This window comes from Phaenicophaeus curvirostris, chromosome Z, assembly GCF_032191515.1.
Source record: "Phaenicophaeus curvirostris isolate KB17595 chromosome Z, BPBGC_Pcur_1.0, whole genome shotgun sequence".
Lineage (NCBI taxonomy): Eukaryota > Metazoa > Chordata > Aves > Cuculiformes > Cuculidae > Phaenicophaeus > Phaenicophaeus curvirostris.
The window spans coordinates 76,494,436-76,509,992 of record NC_091431.1 but is presented as its reverse complement, the minus strand read 5'-3'; the positions used below and the strand labels follow the sequence as shown (position 1 = coordinate 76,509,992).

At 47.8% G+C, this 15,557-nt stretch overlaps 1 protein-coding gene across 1 annotated transcript; it reads left to right on the top strand.

Moving 5' to 3' along the window:
• The first annotated feature begins 1,183 nt into the window (after positions 1-1,183).
• LMAN1 (lectin, mannose binding 1) lies at positions 1,184-15,022 on the top strand. Its single transcript, XM_069881181.1, has 13 exons — positions 1,184-1,355; positions 2,342-2,496; positions 2,586-2,693; positions 4,083-4,144; positions 4,843-4,942; positions 5,533-5,656; positions 5,967-6,025; positions 6,754-6,886; positions 7,509-7,702; positions 7,809-7,879; positions 10,515-10,668; positions 11,399-11,520; positions 12,292-15,022. The coding sequence occupies exons 1-13, from the start codon at positions 1,184-1,186 to the stop codon at positions 12,326-12,328; spliced, it is 1,491 nt and encodes a 496-aa protein (XP_069737282.1). The 3' UTR covers positions 12,329-15,022.
• Positions 15,023-15,557: the final 535 nt, after the last annotated feature.

Below are 15,557 nucleotides of genomic sequence, written 5' to 3'. Positions count from 1 at the left end.
CCGCGCTGATTTTTTTATGTTGCTTCTAAGTATTGGCGCTGGGAGGTTGTTGGGAGCTTTCCATCCCAAAGTAAGTAGGTTAATCCTGTAATTAATGTGAAGAAGTACATTTTGCCTGTTGTTAATCATAAGAACTCTTCCCCCCCGAGTTTTAAGGAGCCTGCTATGACCTAACTAAAGCACAGGGAAGGATGCGCAAGCCACAGCCGGCAGGAGCACCGCCCTGTTTGATCTAGGAAGAGAAAACAGGCATGAAATGACTATTTAGGACTTGATCTGCTAGAGATGCTCTTCCAAATGCTGCCCAGGATGCTGTTGGGCACCTCTCAGCCTGTCCTCGTACGGGAGGTGCTCCAGCCCTCATACCATCCTCGTGGCCTCCTCTGACCCGTTCCAACAGCTCCATCTCCTTCTTATGCTGAGGGTTCCACAACTGGACACAGCGCTCCAGGTGTGGAGCAGAAGGGAGCAGAGGGTCTGGAGCACCTCCCGTGCGAGGCCGGGCTGGGAGAGCTGGGGTTGTTCAGCCTGGAGAAGAGGAGGCTCCGAGGAGACCTCAGAGCAGCTTCCAGCACCCAAAGGGGCTCCAGGAAAATTGTGGAGGGACTGTTCCCAAAGGCTTGTGGTGACAGGATGAGGAGGGGGGCGGCTTTAAACGGGAGAGGGGCACGTTTAGACCGGACAGAAGGAGGGATTTGTGCACAATGAGGGCGGGGAGGGCCTGCAACAGGTTCCCCAGGGATGCTGCGCCTGCCCCGGCCCTGGAGGCGGTCAGGGCCAGGCTGGAAGGGGCCACAGCTCACAGCCCGCCCCCCCCCACAGCCCCCTGACAGCTCCCCCTCACAGCCACCCCAGCCCCCTCCCCTCACAGCCCTCCCTCCCCTCACAGCCCCCCCTCACAGCCCCCCCGCCACTGGCCTGTTCTAAGCCCCGCCTACTCGCACTAGCCCCGCCCACTCCCCCGCCCACTGACTCACTGTGTTAGGCTACAGCCCCGCCCACCTCATCGCCTATTGTCCCGCCCCTCTCCCCTCCCATTGGCCGATTGTCCCGCCCCTCTCCCCTCCCATTGGCCGATTGTCCCGCCCCTCTCCCCTCCCATTGGCTCACCCCGCCCCGTGGCCCCGCCCCCCGCCCCGCCGGCCAATGGCGCGGCGCCCTGTTGGCCGCGGCGCGCGGCAAGATGGCGGCGGCGGGGCTGGTGTTGGCGGCGGCGGCGGCGCTGCTGGCCCTGGCGGGGACCGAGGGGCCGGGCCCCGCGCCGCCGCACCGGCGGTTCGAGTACAAGTACAGCTTCAAGGGGCCGCACCTGGTGCAGGCGGACGGCAGCGTGCCCTTCTGGGCCCACACGGGCAGTGAGTGCGGGGGGGGGGGGGGAAGGGCGAGCTGGGGGGGAGCCTGAGGGGGCGAGAAAGGGCGAGCTGGGGGCGAGGGAGGGTCTGAGGGGGCGAGAAAAGGTCTGAGGGGGCGAGGGAGGGCGAGCTGGGGGTGAGGAGGAGCCTGAGGGGGCGAGGAAGGGCGAGCTGGGGGCGAGGGAGGGTCTGAGGGGGCGAGGAAGGGCGAGCTGGGGGCGAGGGGGAGCCTGAGGGGGCGAGGGAGGGTCTGAGGGGGCGAGGAAGGGCGAGCTGGGGGCGAGGGAGGGTCTGAGGGGGCGAGGAAGGGCGAGCTGGGGGCGAGGGAGGGTCTGAGGGGGTGAGAAAGGGCGAGCTGGGGGCGAGGGGGAGCCTGAGGGGGCGAGGGAGGGTCTGAGGGGGCGAGGAAGGGCGAGCTGCGGGGCGAGGAGGCAGCTCGGAGCTCAGGGTGCAGGGCTGAGGGGATGATGTGTCCTGCCGGCCGCCCTCAGCCCTCCGGGGCCCACATGGGGCTGGGGAAAAGCGTGAGGACATTTGCTGTACTTGGTAGAGTTTGTGTGCTGGGCTCTCGCTGTCAAGCTTCAATTTAGTTTGTGTTGGTAAACTGATAAGGGTTGACTTTCGGCTGCTCTTTGAGGTTGTGCCACAAGTGGCGTGAAGGGAACTGCCTGTAGGTGAGGTTTTTTTAAGCTGGTAATCACCAAAATAAATACCATTTGGTAGAAGCGACGGAGTATCTTTAGTCCCTTTGAAGTCGTGGTTGTGGTCCCACCTGGGCAGGGGTGAAGTCCTCTGCGAAGCAGCAACAGTCGTCAAGCTGTTGGAAGTGAAGCTGTGGGTTTTTTTTTTTTATTTCCCTGCTACAAAGTTGGTTTGGGATCTGTTCTCCAGCTGGGGAGACCAGAAAACCTTGTGAATGTAGGGGATTTGCTAACTGGCTGGTTAATAACTTCTCATTTATGTTCCGTGCTGGTTCCTTTCCTTTCCAGATGCCATACCGAGCGCAGATCAGATTCGTATCACGACGTCTTTGAAAAGCCAGAAGGGATCAGTGTGGACGAAAAACAAGTCAATATTTGAATACTGGGAAGTCGAGGTGACCTTTCGCGTTACTGGAAGAGGCCGCATTGGAGCCGATGGACTGGTATTAAGAGTTTGTTCACACCAGAACCAAACAGGTGAGCTTTAAATAGCAAATTGTGGCTTACGGCGCTCTCTTGCTTTCTGCTCTAGGCCATCTGGTTTACGGAAGAGCAAGGCATGGAGGGTCCTGTCTTCGGAGCAGCTGATAAATGGAACGGTGTTGGAATTTTCTTTGACTCCTTTGACAACGATGGAAAGGTCAGTTGGAAGCAAACTCTTCTAGCAAAGATTAGGAATCAATTCCCTGCCTGTGTCGTTCATATTATTGTGGGAAAGACAAAGGAGGTTGTTTTCCTACTCTTCCTTCTTCACTCATAGATTTCTGCCAGGTTTTTGCACCCATTTTTTTAAGCATGAAAGATAAAGCAAAACACCTGATGGTTGTTGGATGTGCAGGCTTTTTTCCTGCAGCTCAACTTTGATACACGGCAGATTTTAGCATGTATAAAAGCTGAAAGGCTGAAGGTGATGTTCAAGTTTCTGCTCCTCAAGGACAAGACAGAGAATTAGGGTATTGTTCAGCTTCTTAAGGATTTGTAAATCCTTTTTATTTCCTCTGGATGCTGGTCGGTTTACCTGGCTGGAGATGCTGCCTGCCAAAGGTTCGGTAGTGCCGGGGCGCTGGTGGTGACAGCATCTGAAACCCTTTCTTAGGAAGTGATGATGTGGCGCTTGTGGTCAAAGCGGAGTCTTTGTCATGCTGGTATTGGTCTGACGTGTCTTAGATACAGGAGAGTGCAGGGCTTTTTTTTAATGACAGCCTGTTACTTTCTTCAGTCCCAGCACGGAGAAACTCTTCTTGCTGTTCCTCTGTGGGCACTCGAAGGCGTTTGGTGCTGTAACGGCTCCTCAGCCTGATACGCTGGGGACCAGAAGCAGCCCTCAGCTAGCTCGCAACACCCTGCTTATGGGGCTGGTTTAAAAACTGCAGCGAGGCCTTTTCTTCCTCTTCCTTCTGGGCTGGAGGTTATGCTGGAGTTCAGTTTTTATTTCTCTGTAGAATCGAATGGTTTTGGTTGGAAAAGACCTTTAAATCGTTGAGTCCAACCATCAGTCCAGCCCTGCTGCATCCGCCACCAGACTGTGTCCCCAAGTATGACATCTGCCCATCTTCTAAACACCTCCAGGGATGGGGGCTCCACCACCTCCCTGAGCAGCCTCTGCCAGCGCTTGGCAGCCCTTCCAGTAAAGGAATTCCTCCTGATATCCAACTTAAAACACTCTTCTCATCGCAGATCCAAACCGGATCCTCGTACGAGCTACTGTGAAGACACTTGACTCTGTCGCAGGCGAAACCAATACTCTTTAGGAGAAAATAAATTGAAATCTTGAAGGGGAAGGGAAATTAACTCTTGTGCTGTTGTAAAAACTGGAGTTCACTGTGTAAATTCCTGGGAGCAACTGTACATCTGTTCTGGTGTCATTTTAGCTCGTTCTTGTCCTCTAGCCATTTAAATAACTGGGTGTGCGTTCAGCAGACTGGGTTGACAGCTCCTGAGGCTTTCCTAGTGACTGTGATGAAGCTGTTAGTTCATGTTACTTGTGTTCTGCTTCAAATTAGACCATTTTTTTTGTTCCTTTCTCTAGAAAAACAATCCTGCAGTGCTTGTTGTAGGCAACAACGGGGAACTTCTGTATGACCATCAGAAGTAAGTTTCTCTTTAGTGTTAACGATGAACGTTTGCTTTCGACTGATGAGCTGTGGTGTGAAGCTCTTTGAGAAACATTGTAAAGGTTTCGTCTGGAACTTTGTTGTTTCCTTTCCATTTGAGTGTTTCTGTTTGTTAAAAGATTCTTTTGGCAGTAACAGCACAGCTATGGGTGACTTGTGGATGTTTAAATGACCTCAATCCTTCGAGGTGTATGAACGGGGATAAATGGGGGCACAGATTTTTTTACCTCGTTAGCGTACGGGTGTCTTCCCCACACAGCCGCGCTGACAGAAGTGAACGACTGAAAGCTGATTGCCTATTACTAAATCAATTAGTTTAATTTTGATGTCTGATTGTTTGTCAGCAGCACAATTGCGATCTCTTGGATTCTCTGAGGTGTCTCACTCAGTCAGTGCAGTCCACACGGCACGTGTCCCTCTCGGCTCCCGGAGGTGGGAGTATCAGTTGGAAACAGGCAGATTTCCCCGTTGCTACATTCCGTTTCTATTGTGTCTGTGCAAAGCGTGCGGTGCTGCTGATCCCGGGCTGCAGAAAAGCTCCGTGTGATTGTGGGGCACATTTCAAAACATTGTGTACTGCAGAGCTCTCGAGATGTTGCTTAGTGATCCGCTGGTGCTTTGTCTGAGCTGATAGAACAGAAGATAGAGTTTTATGCGAGTTGTCTTCTTGCCTAGTGATGGTTCCACGCAAACGCTGGCCTCCTGTCAGAGGGACTTCCGTAACAAGCCCTATCCCGTTCGAGCCAAGATATCGTACTACCAGAAAACATTGACTGTAAGTACTCTGGAATAACAGAACTACTCCTGTTTCTCAGCTTCTTAAGTGTGAGTTTGCTGCAACTGTCTGAAACCCCAAAGACCCCCTATGTTAATTCCAATAGTCTTGAAAACGTCAAGTACGGTAGGTGCCGTTTGGTAGTAAATGTTTCTCCAAAGGTAAACACGGATGCACCTGGAAGAGTATGGACCTTGTACCATGTTGTAATGGGAAAAGCTCTCCGTTACTCTTGAATGAAAATCCAATTTCAGGCTTTTTGAGCGCGCCGGGTCCCCGATGCCGCATCTAGAACTCTGGCCTAAATGATGCTGCCAGCCTTAGGAAACGTGTCCTCTCTAGGCTTAGCTTGAGTCAAAGAACAGTAAGGGAGGGCTCTTCTAGATCAGCCTGCTGAGCTGGGTTTTTTTTTTCCTATTCAGAATAGAAAACTTGGGCATTTTCTTTGTGAAAAAAGAATCTTTCAAAAAAGAAATAGACTTTCATTTCTGGTATTGGCGTCTGAATTACCTGATAAGTTGTATTTGTTAAGTGATAAAGCAATTCACACACAAGTAGATGTATGTGGCAAAATTGTGTTTCTCTTTTAGGTATTAATTAACAACGGCTTTACTCCGGATAAAGATGACTATGAATTTTGTGCGAAAGTGGAAGAGATGGTGTTGCCGTCACAAGGATATTTTGGAATATCGGCAGCAACGGGGGGACTGGCAGGTAGCAAACATTAGAAATTGTGACAAGCTGGGGGGGGCTTGCAGGGGTTTCACTGTTCACGTTGATCCGTGATGCCAGTTTTTGACCACGATGATTTAATTAATCCTCTCCAAATTACTGATGCTTAGGCCTTTTCCTGCCTAGAGCAGGACTTGCTCCTGACAAAGAGCTTGCGTGATCTTATTCCCCCCCTGGGAGGGCTCTGGGAGGATGCTGCTGCCCAAGACCCTTTGGCTTGGGAGGTACCAGGGTTTGTAACACGCAGCAGTAGCGATTAATGCCGTGCTTTTGGTTTGTGTGTTGAAAACAGACGACCACGATGTCCTGTCTTTTCTGACCTTCCAGCTGACGGAGCCCGGGAAGGAAGCAGTAAGGATCTTCATGCATGATTAGTGAAATATGTGATTGTGTGTGCTGTACATGCAGCACCAGGTGATGGTGTTTCCTCTGAAGCCATCCCTGGCATCCCTGTGTTGGGATTTCGGCACATAGCTGTGCCATCGTATCTAGAAAAAGATTAATCATGTCATATTTCAGTAATATTTTAATGTCTTCAAGACCAGAGTTCTTGACTCAACACTGAGTTAGCAAAAATCCTGGTGTTAAATCAAAACACGCAGAGAAAACAAACTAAAAATACACTTTGGGAAGTGGACAAATAATCTGTTTGTGCTTTCGACTTCCCATACCTCTAGAAATGTTGATAGAAATGTTGTAGAAGGTGGTTGAGTCCCCTTCCCTGGAGGTGTTTAAGGCACGGGTGGACAAGGTACTAAGGGGCATGGTTTAGTGTTTGATAGGAATGGTTGGGCTCGATGATCCGGTGGGTCTCTTCCAACCTGGTTATTCTATGATTCTATGAAATCTTCTGTGCTGCTCCACGGCTTCTGTCCTTGGACGTGATGTCCTTAATGTACAAATGCCTGGTTTACACTTCAACTTGGAATCTAGAATCATAGACCTAATGTGTTAATGTGCTCCGCTCATGTTGGGTCTTCAAATCTGACATCTGAGCAGCCTCACTGGAGAGTGAGCTGTGCAGGAGTGGTGGAGAACATGATAAATGTTTCTTCTTCCATCTGTTTACTCTTTTAAAGCCAACACCAGACGCAGAAATTCCTCAGAAAGATAAAGAGAAGTATCAGGAAGAGTTTGAACACTTTCAACAAGAGCTGGATAAGAAGAAAGAAGAGTTTCAGAAGGAACATCCTGATGTGCAAGGACAGCCAGGTAAGTTATTTGGATGGTTTTGTCATCGGGAATGCATCTACACCTGGAACTTCAGGTTGCTGCCTTTGTGCAGTGATAAGTTCTGACTGTTCTAAAGATCCTACACCATCCTTCATCCATGTGTTTGAAATATTGTCCAGCCTTCCACTGATAAGAATTACTCTGTGGCAAAACTTTTATTCTTTTGGACTTGATGCAGTGGAAGCTTTGGAGGAGCTCGCTTAGAATGTGCAGACGCGTCTCTATTTCAAGCTGCTTTTTAAAGCTTCCTTCTCTAACAAGTAGCTGTTAGGTTGTACCTGCATGTCCCTTCTGAAGGACAGTTGGTGACACAGCGCTAGCAAGGAGAGCTGTCTCAGAACAACAGCAGCGTCCTCTTTCCATTTTCTGTCACACATGACACAAGTATCCAAACGGGAGCTCCTGGATGGCATCTGGGTTGGAATGTGTGCGTACTCTCTGGTCTCGTCCCATTTGTGTCTCCTTTTGCGTGGCCACAGAGAAGGAATAAACACCAAATATATCAAATTATGGAGGGAAAGCGCATCCACTTGGAAATGGTAGATTGCAACTTGTGAGGAATGCATGTATGTAAGAGCTACCTGTGCTTTTTTCTTCTCAGCCGATGATCTGTTTGAAACTGTCGGCGATCGTGAACTGAGGCAAATCTTTGAGGGGCAGAATCGAATCCACCTTGAAATCAAGCAGCTGAATAGGCAGTTGGACATGATTCTGGATGAGCAGAGGAGATACGTCTCCGCAGTCACTGACGAGATTGCGAAGAGAGGAGCTGGTTTACCAGGGCAGCAAGGACAGGTAAAGAAATACCCCGGGATTGGTAGCCGAGCCCGATTCCAGCAGCACGACCCGTTTGCTTCTCCCAAGATGGGTTGATCTTTATTCTCCCCACGCCACCTGCCAGGTTCCCCAGCAAGAGATCGAGACGGTTGTGAAAACTCAAGAAGAGGTCCTTCGACAAGTAAATGAGATCAGGTAAAAGCTTTCTACCAATTAAAGCCGTGTTTTGAATTTGAGGTTATTGTCCACCTTTTCAATCCTATTTATTATTTTGGTAGGAGAATATTGAGAAATTTCTGTGTTAGTTCCTTAATGATGACTCTCTGCACACATTTAATTTCAATAATAAATTAAGTTTGTGTCCCTGAGGTGGCTAATCCCCCTCTTTTTTATCACGAAGTTCTGTTTCAACAGGTAAGTCTGGATACTCTTAAAAATAAGCAATTTCTGCTGATATGACAAGGTGTTACATCATAGAAATTTGTTGCTCTGGTTTTGGGATGTTGGTAACAAACGTGGGCGTAAATGCCTTTGGTTTATAGCTAGTGCACCCCAAAAGAAGGTGTATTGGAGTATCTTGTTGATATACTTGGTCCGCTCTCAATATCCTGATTATATATTAGGATATAATATTGCGCATAAACTCTCTAATGTTATATCTTGGTAATATTAGTGGCGATGTATTTGAGGGTTCATTGAGTGTGAACAACCTATAAGCAACTCTGATAAAGTTCTGTACAAAGGTAAGGAGCCTTTTAACTACCATTAATGAAGGGTTAAACCAACTTAAATCATTCCTGCTAAAGACAGCAACTGTAAAACATCTTGGAAGCGGTACCCAGACACCCCGATCTAAGAGGGCTCTTCTCAGATCCATTTTGCAGCACAGTACCTCATAGAATCATGGGATGGTTTGGGTTGGAAGGGACCTCAAAGCTCAACCAGATCCACAGGCAGGGGCATCTCCCACTGGATCAGGGGCTCCAAGCCCCATCCAACCTGGCCTTGAGCTTAAAAAAGAGAAAACCAATTCCTGCATCTGTGGTTCAAGGGCAGCTCTTGTGATTTATCTAAGTAGGTCAGGTTTTGTGGCACGAAGATTAGAGCCCTTCCATTCCTGCACTTGTTCTTCCCTGAAAGCTCTTATGTTAATATTCTTGACAAATCTTTATACCTCGCAGGCAAATTAGATTTTCTTGTTAGGGCTGGCCGTCTGCCCTCCCAGTTGCTGCTTATTAGGTACGAGCTTGCGTAACACCGTCTTAACGTTTTTCTTAGATTAAAGAAATGTTGTGTTTATGGATAAAGATGAACAACCTGCTTTTGTTGCCGGTCATCCCGGAGGAAAAGGACTTATGCCTAAGTAATTTTCTTGCCAAGATTTGTGGATTCCTTAATCATCTGATTACAGAAGAATCTCGCATGTTCCTACAATAGGAGCGATCAGCGTGGCATTGTTTGTGCAGAAGTGACCGTAAATTAATTTTGATCTGTCGATTTAGGGCTGTTGTTGTGCCGTGGGGGGAAGGTGGGTGTGCGGATCACCGTCAATCACGTAGGGAAGGGATAAAATGAGTGTTGAGCATCTTCTCGCACAGAGAACCGTGGGTCTACGTAAACAATGGGATGAGTGTGGACAAATAGCTCCAGTTGGCATCAGTTAGGTGCAACAGTTTGGGTTGGAAGGGACCTTAAAGATCATGCGGTTCCAACCCCGCTGTGGTGGGCAGGGACATCCCACTGGATCAGGCTGCCCAAGGCCCATCCAACCTGGCCTTGAACACCTCCAGGGGTGGAGCAGCCCCAGCTTCGCTGTAAACATTCCTTCCCCAGCTTTCTTGTAGCCCCTTCACCTCGAAGCCAATCCATTTCCAGCCCCAGCTCCCGCTGGGTCAGGGTTCTCCGACCTCTGAGTCCTTTCCAACCCAAGCTGCTCCACGGGGCTGTGGTAGCTCGCTGACCGTTGTGGCGAGAGGCAGGACTGCACCTTCAAGGCATCGAAGTAAGCTCTTATCTGAGCAAAATGGAAAGTTTGAAGTAAATGAAAAAGAAATCCAAAGATGTACATTGTGATTGTTTATTGGTAAGGAAGAGATTAACTTTCACATGAGAAATATTTTAGCTGAGGGTTAATCCTCTTTGCAACTGAAAAGAGACATCACAGTAGGGGAAAATTATATAAACATATTGATTAGAGATTAAGTGTTTTTCTCTCATTGACTGGTTCACTCCAAACAAAATTAGTTATGGAACCTCCACTTTTTACGGATTTAATTTGATTTGTTGTAGCGGCAAAATGAATTCCTGCGAGGACGATATTAAGTATTATGACAACGCATGTGGGAAATGAGTTTCTCGTATAAATGATAATCACGAAACAAGGATGTATCTAAATCTTTCCTTATCCCTAAAGCTTCTTCTTTATTTTTATTTCTTACATGACTGCCTTTATTTCTTTATTTTCAACCAGCTTTGGGGTTTCTTCGAAGATTGTATTAAATTCTGCTTATCCTAAAGCCTTGGCAGGAGCCTCAGATAAAACGCTCGCTCTGGACCTCATCAGTCGGGCAAAGCCGACGTCTGGCAAGGGAGAATTTGCCGGGTCTCAGCGTGACTCTGGGGGACGCTGCGCTGTGTAAATTCAAACCGTGTAATTACACTTGAAAAAAATCGCAGTTTGAATAAAAACCGATTTCCTGATAGCCGTTCTCAGAAGCTGGAAAAAATGTTTCCTGCTTTTTAAAGTGATATTAATGGACTAGAGGGAATAAGTGGTGTTCGTAGCAAAGCTGTTGGGTGCTTAAAGCCGCTGTGTTGTTGTCTTTTTCAGGAATTCCATAGGCGACACGCTGAGGCTGATCGGTGGAGCTCAACACCCCGGCTCTGCCGCAGGAGCCTACGAAACAACTCAGCACTTCAACGACATCAAAGAGCACCTCCACGTCGTGAAGAGGGACATCGAGCATTTAGTACAGCGCAACATGGTAATTTACGTGCCGGTGGCGTAGAGCGGGACCGTAATGCTGCTTGATTTGGCTGTTAGCGGAAAGCTAGGATGAGCCAGCATGCAATTTACGGAGCAATTAATCCTTCATTAAGCTGCTTCGCTAAAACTGCACTGCCTTGACCTAACTGCATGATCTGTGTCTTGATGAGAAGTTTTGCACAAAGAGCATGATTTTTAGTCTAATTTCCTGTGGAAACAAGGTCAAGCAATTAGGTTTTCTGGGTGCTTGTTTTGTGTTTGTCCCCCTACTTAACAGCTCTGCACAGAGGAGATTCTGTGCCGCTTCTGCGCGGGCGGGAGAGCTTTAATCAGGGGAACTTGGGCTCTGCCTGCGGGCCCCGAGCGTGAGAGGGGACGGTTTCTCATTCAGGACACCTCGGTCTGGGAAGCAAGTGAGCTGAATTAGGGCGTGATCCCAGGGAAGCTTCTTGATTTCTGCCTTAATTTACCAGAGAGTCGTTCTTTCCCCTATAACCCTCAAATTAACGTGTATCAGTTTGTCTGAAAGACATAAAGGTGAGAGGGAAGAATTAGATGGGGAGTAAGAATATGACTTTTCATATCACTTCTGTCTGCGTCTTCTGCTTATATTCTGATTTTTAGATACATTGCAGAGAGCTTGTCTTTTTTCTTACGTAGAACACGTCTTTTGATGGCACATCTTGTTTGCCTCTTTCTCAAATACTGTTTTTTCCCTTGTTTTTCAGCCACCTAGTGAGAAAACAAAGTGTCCAGACCTGCCACCGTTTCCCTCGTGCTTATCTACAGTGCACTTTGTCATATTTGTAGTGGTGCAAACGGTGTTATTCATTGGTTATATCATGTATAAGTAAGTACGGTTTTGTTTAAAGACAGCAGGGCGACTGATTTTAGACCTCCTGACCAGCAATGCAATCGCAGTGGGATGATTACGTTAATCTGCTTTGAAACAAGCAGCCACTGCGATTGGAAGAGCCCTTGGGCTCTGGTTCAGCCTCCTAAGCGGGGTTGACACTGACTTCAGACCAGGTCACTTAGCGTTAAGACTGGTCAGGTCTTAAACCTCCAAGGAGGAAAAGCTAACCACTTACAGAACCCCCTGGAAATGTTTAATTATCAAATTTAAGTATTCTCCCACCACGGTCTGTCTAGTGGGAACCTGCCCTGTTTCACTTTGACCATTTTCTCTCTCTTATGTGCATCTCAGTCAAGAAACTAGGAAAGGAAATCCCATTTCTAGTAAATTCTTCCCCTACTTGGTTGCATGTATTTCCTTTTCTGTGACGATCTTTAGGCCCATCGGATACTGAGACGCTTTAGAAAAGGTTCAGGTATTTTAAAAATCAGTGCCTATGTTTTTTCACGGTTTCTGGCTCCTGCCCGGGATGTTTTGTTTCCTTCTGTGTCTGCTGCAAACCTGGATCCCAACAGTGACGTTACTTATCTTTGTAAACAGAAAATATCATGGCCTGTGTTTGTGGTGTGACTTAAACTTGATTTCCTTAAGTCTCCGCTGACAAGGAGTGGAATCTTTTAATCCCTAAATAAATATTTCTTTGAACCAGTTAGCTGGCTTTATACTATAAGTACTTAATGAATTCTCTTCTGTTTTTTCTTGCAGGAGTCAACAAGAAGCGGCAGCCAAGAAGTTCTTCTGATGACCCGTTTGGTTAGTGTGTACGTACCGGTGTATGCACGCACAGAGAATCCGACACTTCTTCTGGAAATGAGGGAAATCTTAGTGTTTGATAAACTTCAACGTTGTAAATTATTGAATTTTCTTAAACAAAAGGAGTTCTCACTTCAACCGTTAACAAGGGACTGGGGAGTGGCAGAGCAGATGCTGGCTGGGGGAAGGCTGTAGACCTTTCTAGGTCTGAGTTTTCAGCTCGCTTTCTCATAAGTGCCCGAAGGCGAGTGCCATGTTCATCGTCTTTTGTTCAGATTCCAGAGGAGGGAGTTGAAATGCCCAGGTTTGGGGGTTGGTTCATCATGAGAACTGCAGATGCAGTCTTGACGTACACTTTAAAAAAACCCAACAGTGAGCAAGCAAACAAAAAGCACCTCAAACAATAGTTCTTTCCCATTTGTTAGAAACATTTCGTTTCTTTACCACTTGGATTTAACAGTTTAACAATTCTTAATTTGATTCATGAAATACAGATTTAACCACTCTTTACTATATGGGCACAAAACCAGGCCTTTCGGTTTTTTACCTGGTGCAGAAATCAAACTGCAGAACAAGCACAGAAAGGCTTATCCTCATTTTGGGTTTAGGCAGTGAGAGAAAACATGATAAAGTCGTTTCTTCAAGTCTCTTGTGGGAGTGATTTCTTTTTTTGTAGTTTCAGATCTCTCTGTGATTTTGTTGGGAGATTTGTGGAACTCTTTGCAAGGAGGTCGTGGCTTTATAACCCTTCAAATCTCATTTTATGGAGGAGATGTTTAGTATATGACAGTGTCTCTACTTCTGTGAAGCTGTCTCGTCTTTCCTGTGTCCGATACAGCTGCTTGGGGTTGAATCTCGAGGTGGCAGGTCTCCTAAACCCCAGGTGTGGGGTCCTAGCCCGCCCTTCCCAAGCTGTTGCTTCAGCCTTCGTTTGTTAACCCAGCAGCTACTGTAGAACCAGTGTTGTGTGTCGAGTCCTGCTTAAATATCCAAAGCGTAAGACTTGAACGGGTGGTTTTGATGCTGCTTATCAGGTGAATATTTGCTTCGGCAAAGGAACAGCAGAACAGCCCAAATTAAGAATGGGAAATGAATTAATTTTGCCTTGTTTACGTACCCGTGGTAACTCTGTCCTTGAGTTGTTTGTGTGTGGAGTTAGAACAGGGGGTTTGGGGTGTTTTCAATTCTATCCTCTACACTAACACACAGCATGGCGTTTCCCTTTTAATAATTAAATCTGTTCGTTAGAATCTGCAAAACCTATCTGGAATCTCCCGTCCCGCTCCCGCGTTTCTAGTCTGCTCCCTTGGAGTGCTGCACGTGCTGCCAAATTTGCTGTCGTGAGGAACACTTCAGTATTGTGCCTGTCGGTTCAGCGAAATGATAAATCTATGCAATATCTTCTATTACATAAAATACAGTGTCTAAAAGGGGGGTGCCTGTGCGATCCCAGTGAAATGAGGCTACCTACGCGCCTAGTCCCAGCGCTAGAGGACGCAGCGTGCTGTGCCTGGTGTGGCTTTAGGGGCTCGTTCCTAAAGTTGAGAAGATTTTGCTGTGCTAGTTGGAGAAACTGCTGCTTCAGCCAATCTTGTTGGATAAATAGGGTGAATCAATGGGAAAAGCTTTTTGGAGAAGCCAGAATAACACACGGGAGTTTATCCATTTCGTTCTTTCAACACCAGCAAATCCTTACAGGTGCCTTGAGTCGAAGCTGTTAGAACCCAGACTCTTCTGACTAACTTGATGTATTTTCTTATTGTTCTGAACGTGTACAGTGTTGTTCCTTTCAACCGCAAGCCTTCCGAGCCCCCTAACAGAGCTCCCTCGCGCCGTAGGCCCTTGATAGAGACAGGCTGGCTTGTAGCAAGTGGCTGTTCCTTCTGGGATCACTAGAACAGCTCGAATAGGAGGACGCCTGTATTTTTTTTTGTTACTGTGAATTTATCCAACCCTAACTTTGTTTTGAAGCTGGAGCAGCCCCTGCTTCTGTTAGAGGAGAAGGCTGGGGGTGGTTTAACTTCTCCAGCGTGGCTCAGCCGGTGTTTGTGCTGCTAAGAGACCCGACACGCGTCCCGTGTGCAGCGGGAAACTCCTGGATCGGGGAGCTCTAAAGCGGAACTGCCACAAAGTGGTGACTGCCTCGTGCTTCATCTCAGTCGTCTCTCCCTGGAACTTGAGCTGCCTCCTCGCTCCCTGCAGCGAGGGTTGCCCAGCTCCAATTCTGTCCTCTCTGGGTTTGAAGTGATAGCAACACGTTTGGACTTTAAGAACATCAGCGTAGCCTCCCGCTCTGGCTGCTGGAAGCTTCTCACAGCTCCAATAGCATCTGATTCTTGTCACGTCAGACTTCAGGACCAGGAGGAGACCTCTTGGAATCCGGAGAACGAGCCTGAGAATCGCATTGCGAGTGTGGACGATAAGGAACAACCGTCTAGCAGCAACAAGAGAATCACAATGATCTGTGTGTGTTAAACATGTCACACCTGAAAACTTGTCGATAGGGTTTGTAAATCAGCTGGCTTCTCGTGTGAAGGAAATCTGCCCTCTCTCCATCACTGTAACTCTGACGACCGGTTACTGTTCTTTGAAATTCAAACAGCTGCCACTTTCGTGTTTCTGACTAATGTAAATTGGAGTTCAGAGATAACGTTATTTGAATAAAGATGCATATTTTTAGTAAGCTTTTTTTCTTTTAGTGTGGTACGTGTGTCTCCCCCCTCCCTTTAGGCGTTCGGGGCCAGGGGAGGTTTCAGTCAGGGCTGGGGGGTGATGTGAGCGAGAAGGACTTGGGGCGCGGCGGGAGGAGAAGCTCCCCAGGAGCCGGGGGTTTGGAGCTTGTGCTTCTGAGCGACGCTCTGGTTCCAAAAGAAAAGCGGAGTTTGTCGTTTAATCACTAATAATCCAGGATTACAGATCGTCCTGCTTTTTTTGGAATAGTAACGGGTCTGCTTTAATTAGAAAGGCTCTAATACAGATTAAGGCGTTAGGCAAAGCGGAATCCTCCTCTCTCTCGCTGAAATGGTGAGAGCTGGGAGAACCATTTAGAAAATCAAAACTGCCGAGGGCTTCATCGAGGCGTGCGCAGGCGTATTAACGCTCAAACCCCTAAATTCATCGACTTTTGAGACCTAGGGGATTTTCTTTCCCAAACCAGGCTGGGAGCTAGGGAGCCAGACCCTCACCTGAGCAGAGCCGGTGAGGTCTGACCGACGGGG

Excerpts from the sequence above, each read along its gene's own strand:
- LMAN1 (XM_069881181.1), top strand. The coding sequence starts at position 1,184 with ATGGCGGCGGCGGGGCTGGTGTTGGCGGCGGCGGCGGCGCTGCTGGCC. Across the intron at positions 2,694-4,082 it reads CCTTTGACAACGATGGAAAG|AAAAACAATCCTGCAGTGCT; the intron begins GTCAGTTGGAAG and ends TCCTTTCTCTAG. Across the intron at positions 4,943-5,532 it reads ACTACCAGAAAACATTGACT|GTATTAATTAACAACGGCTT; the intron begins GTAAGTACTCTG and ends TTTCTCTTTTAG.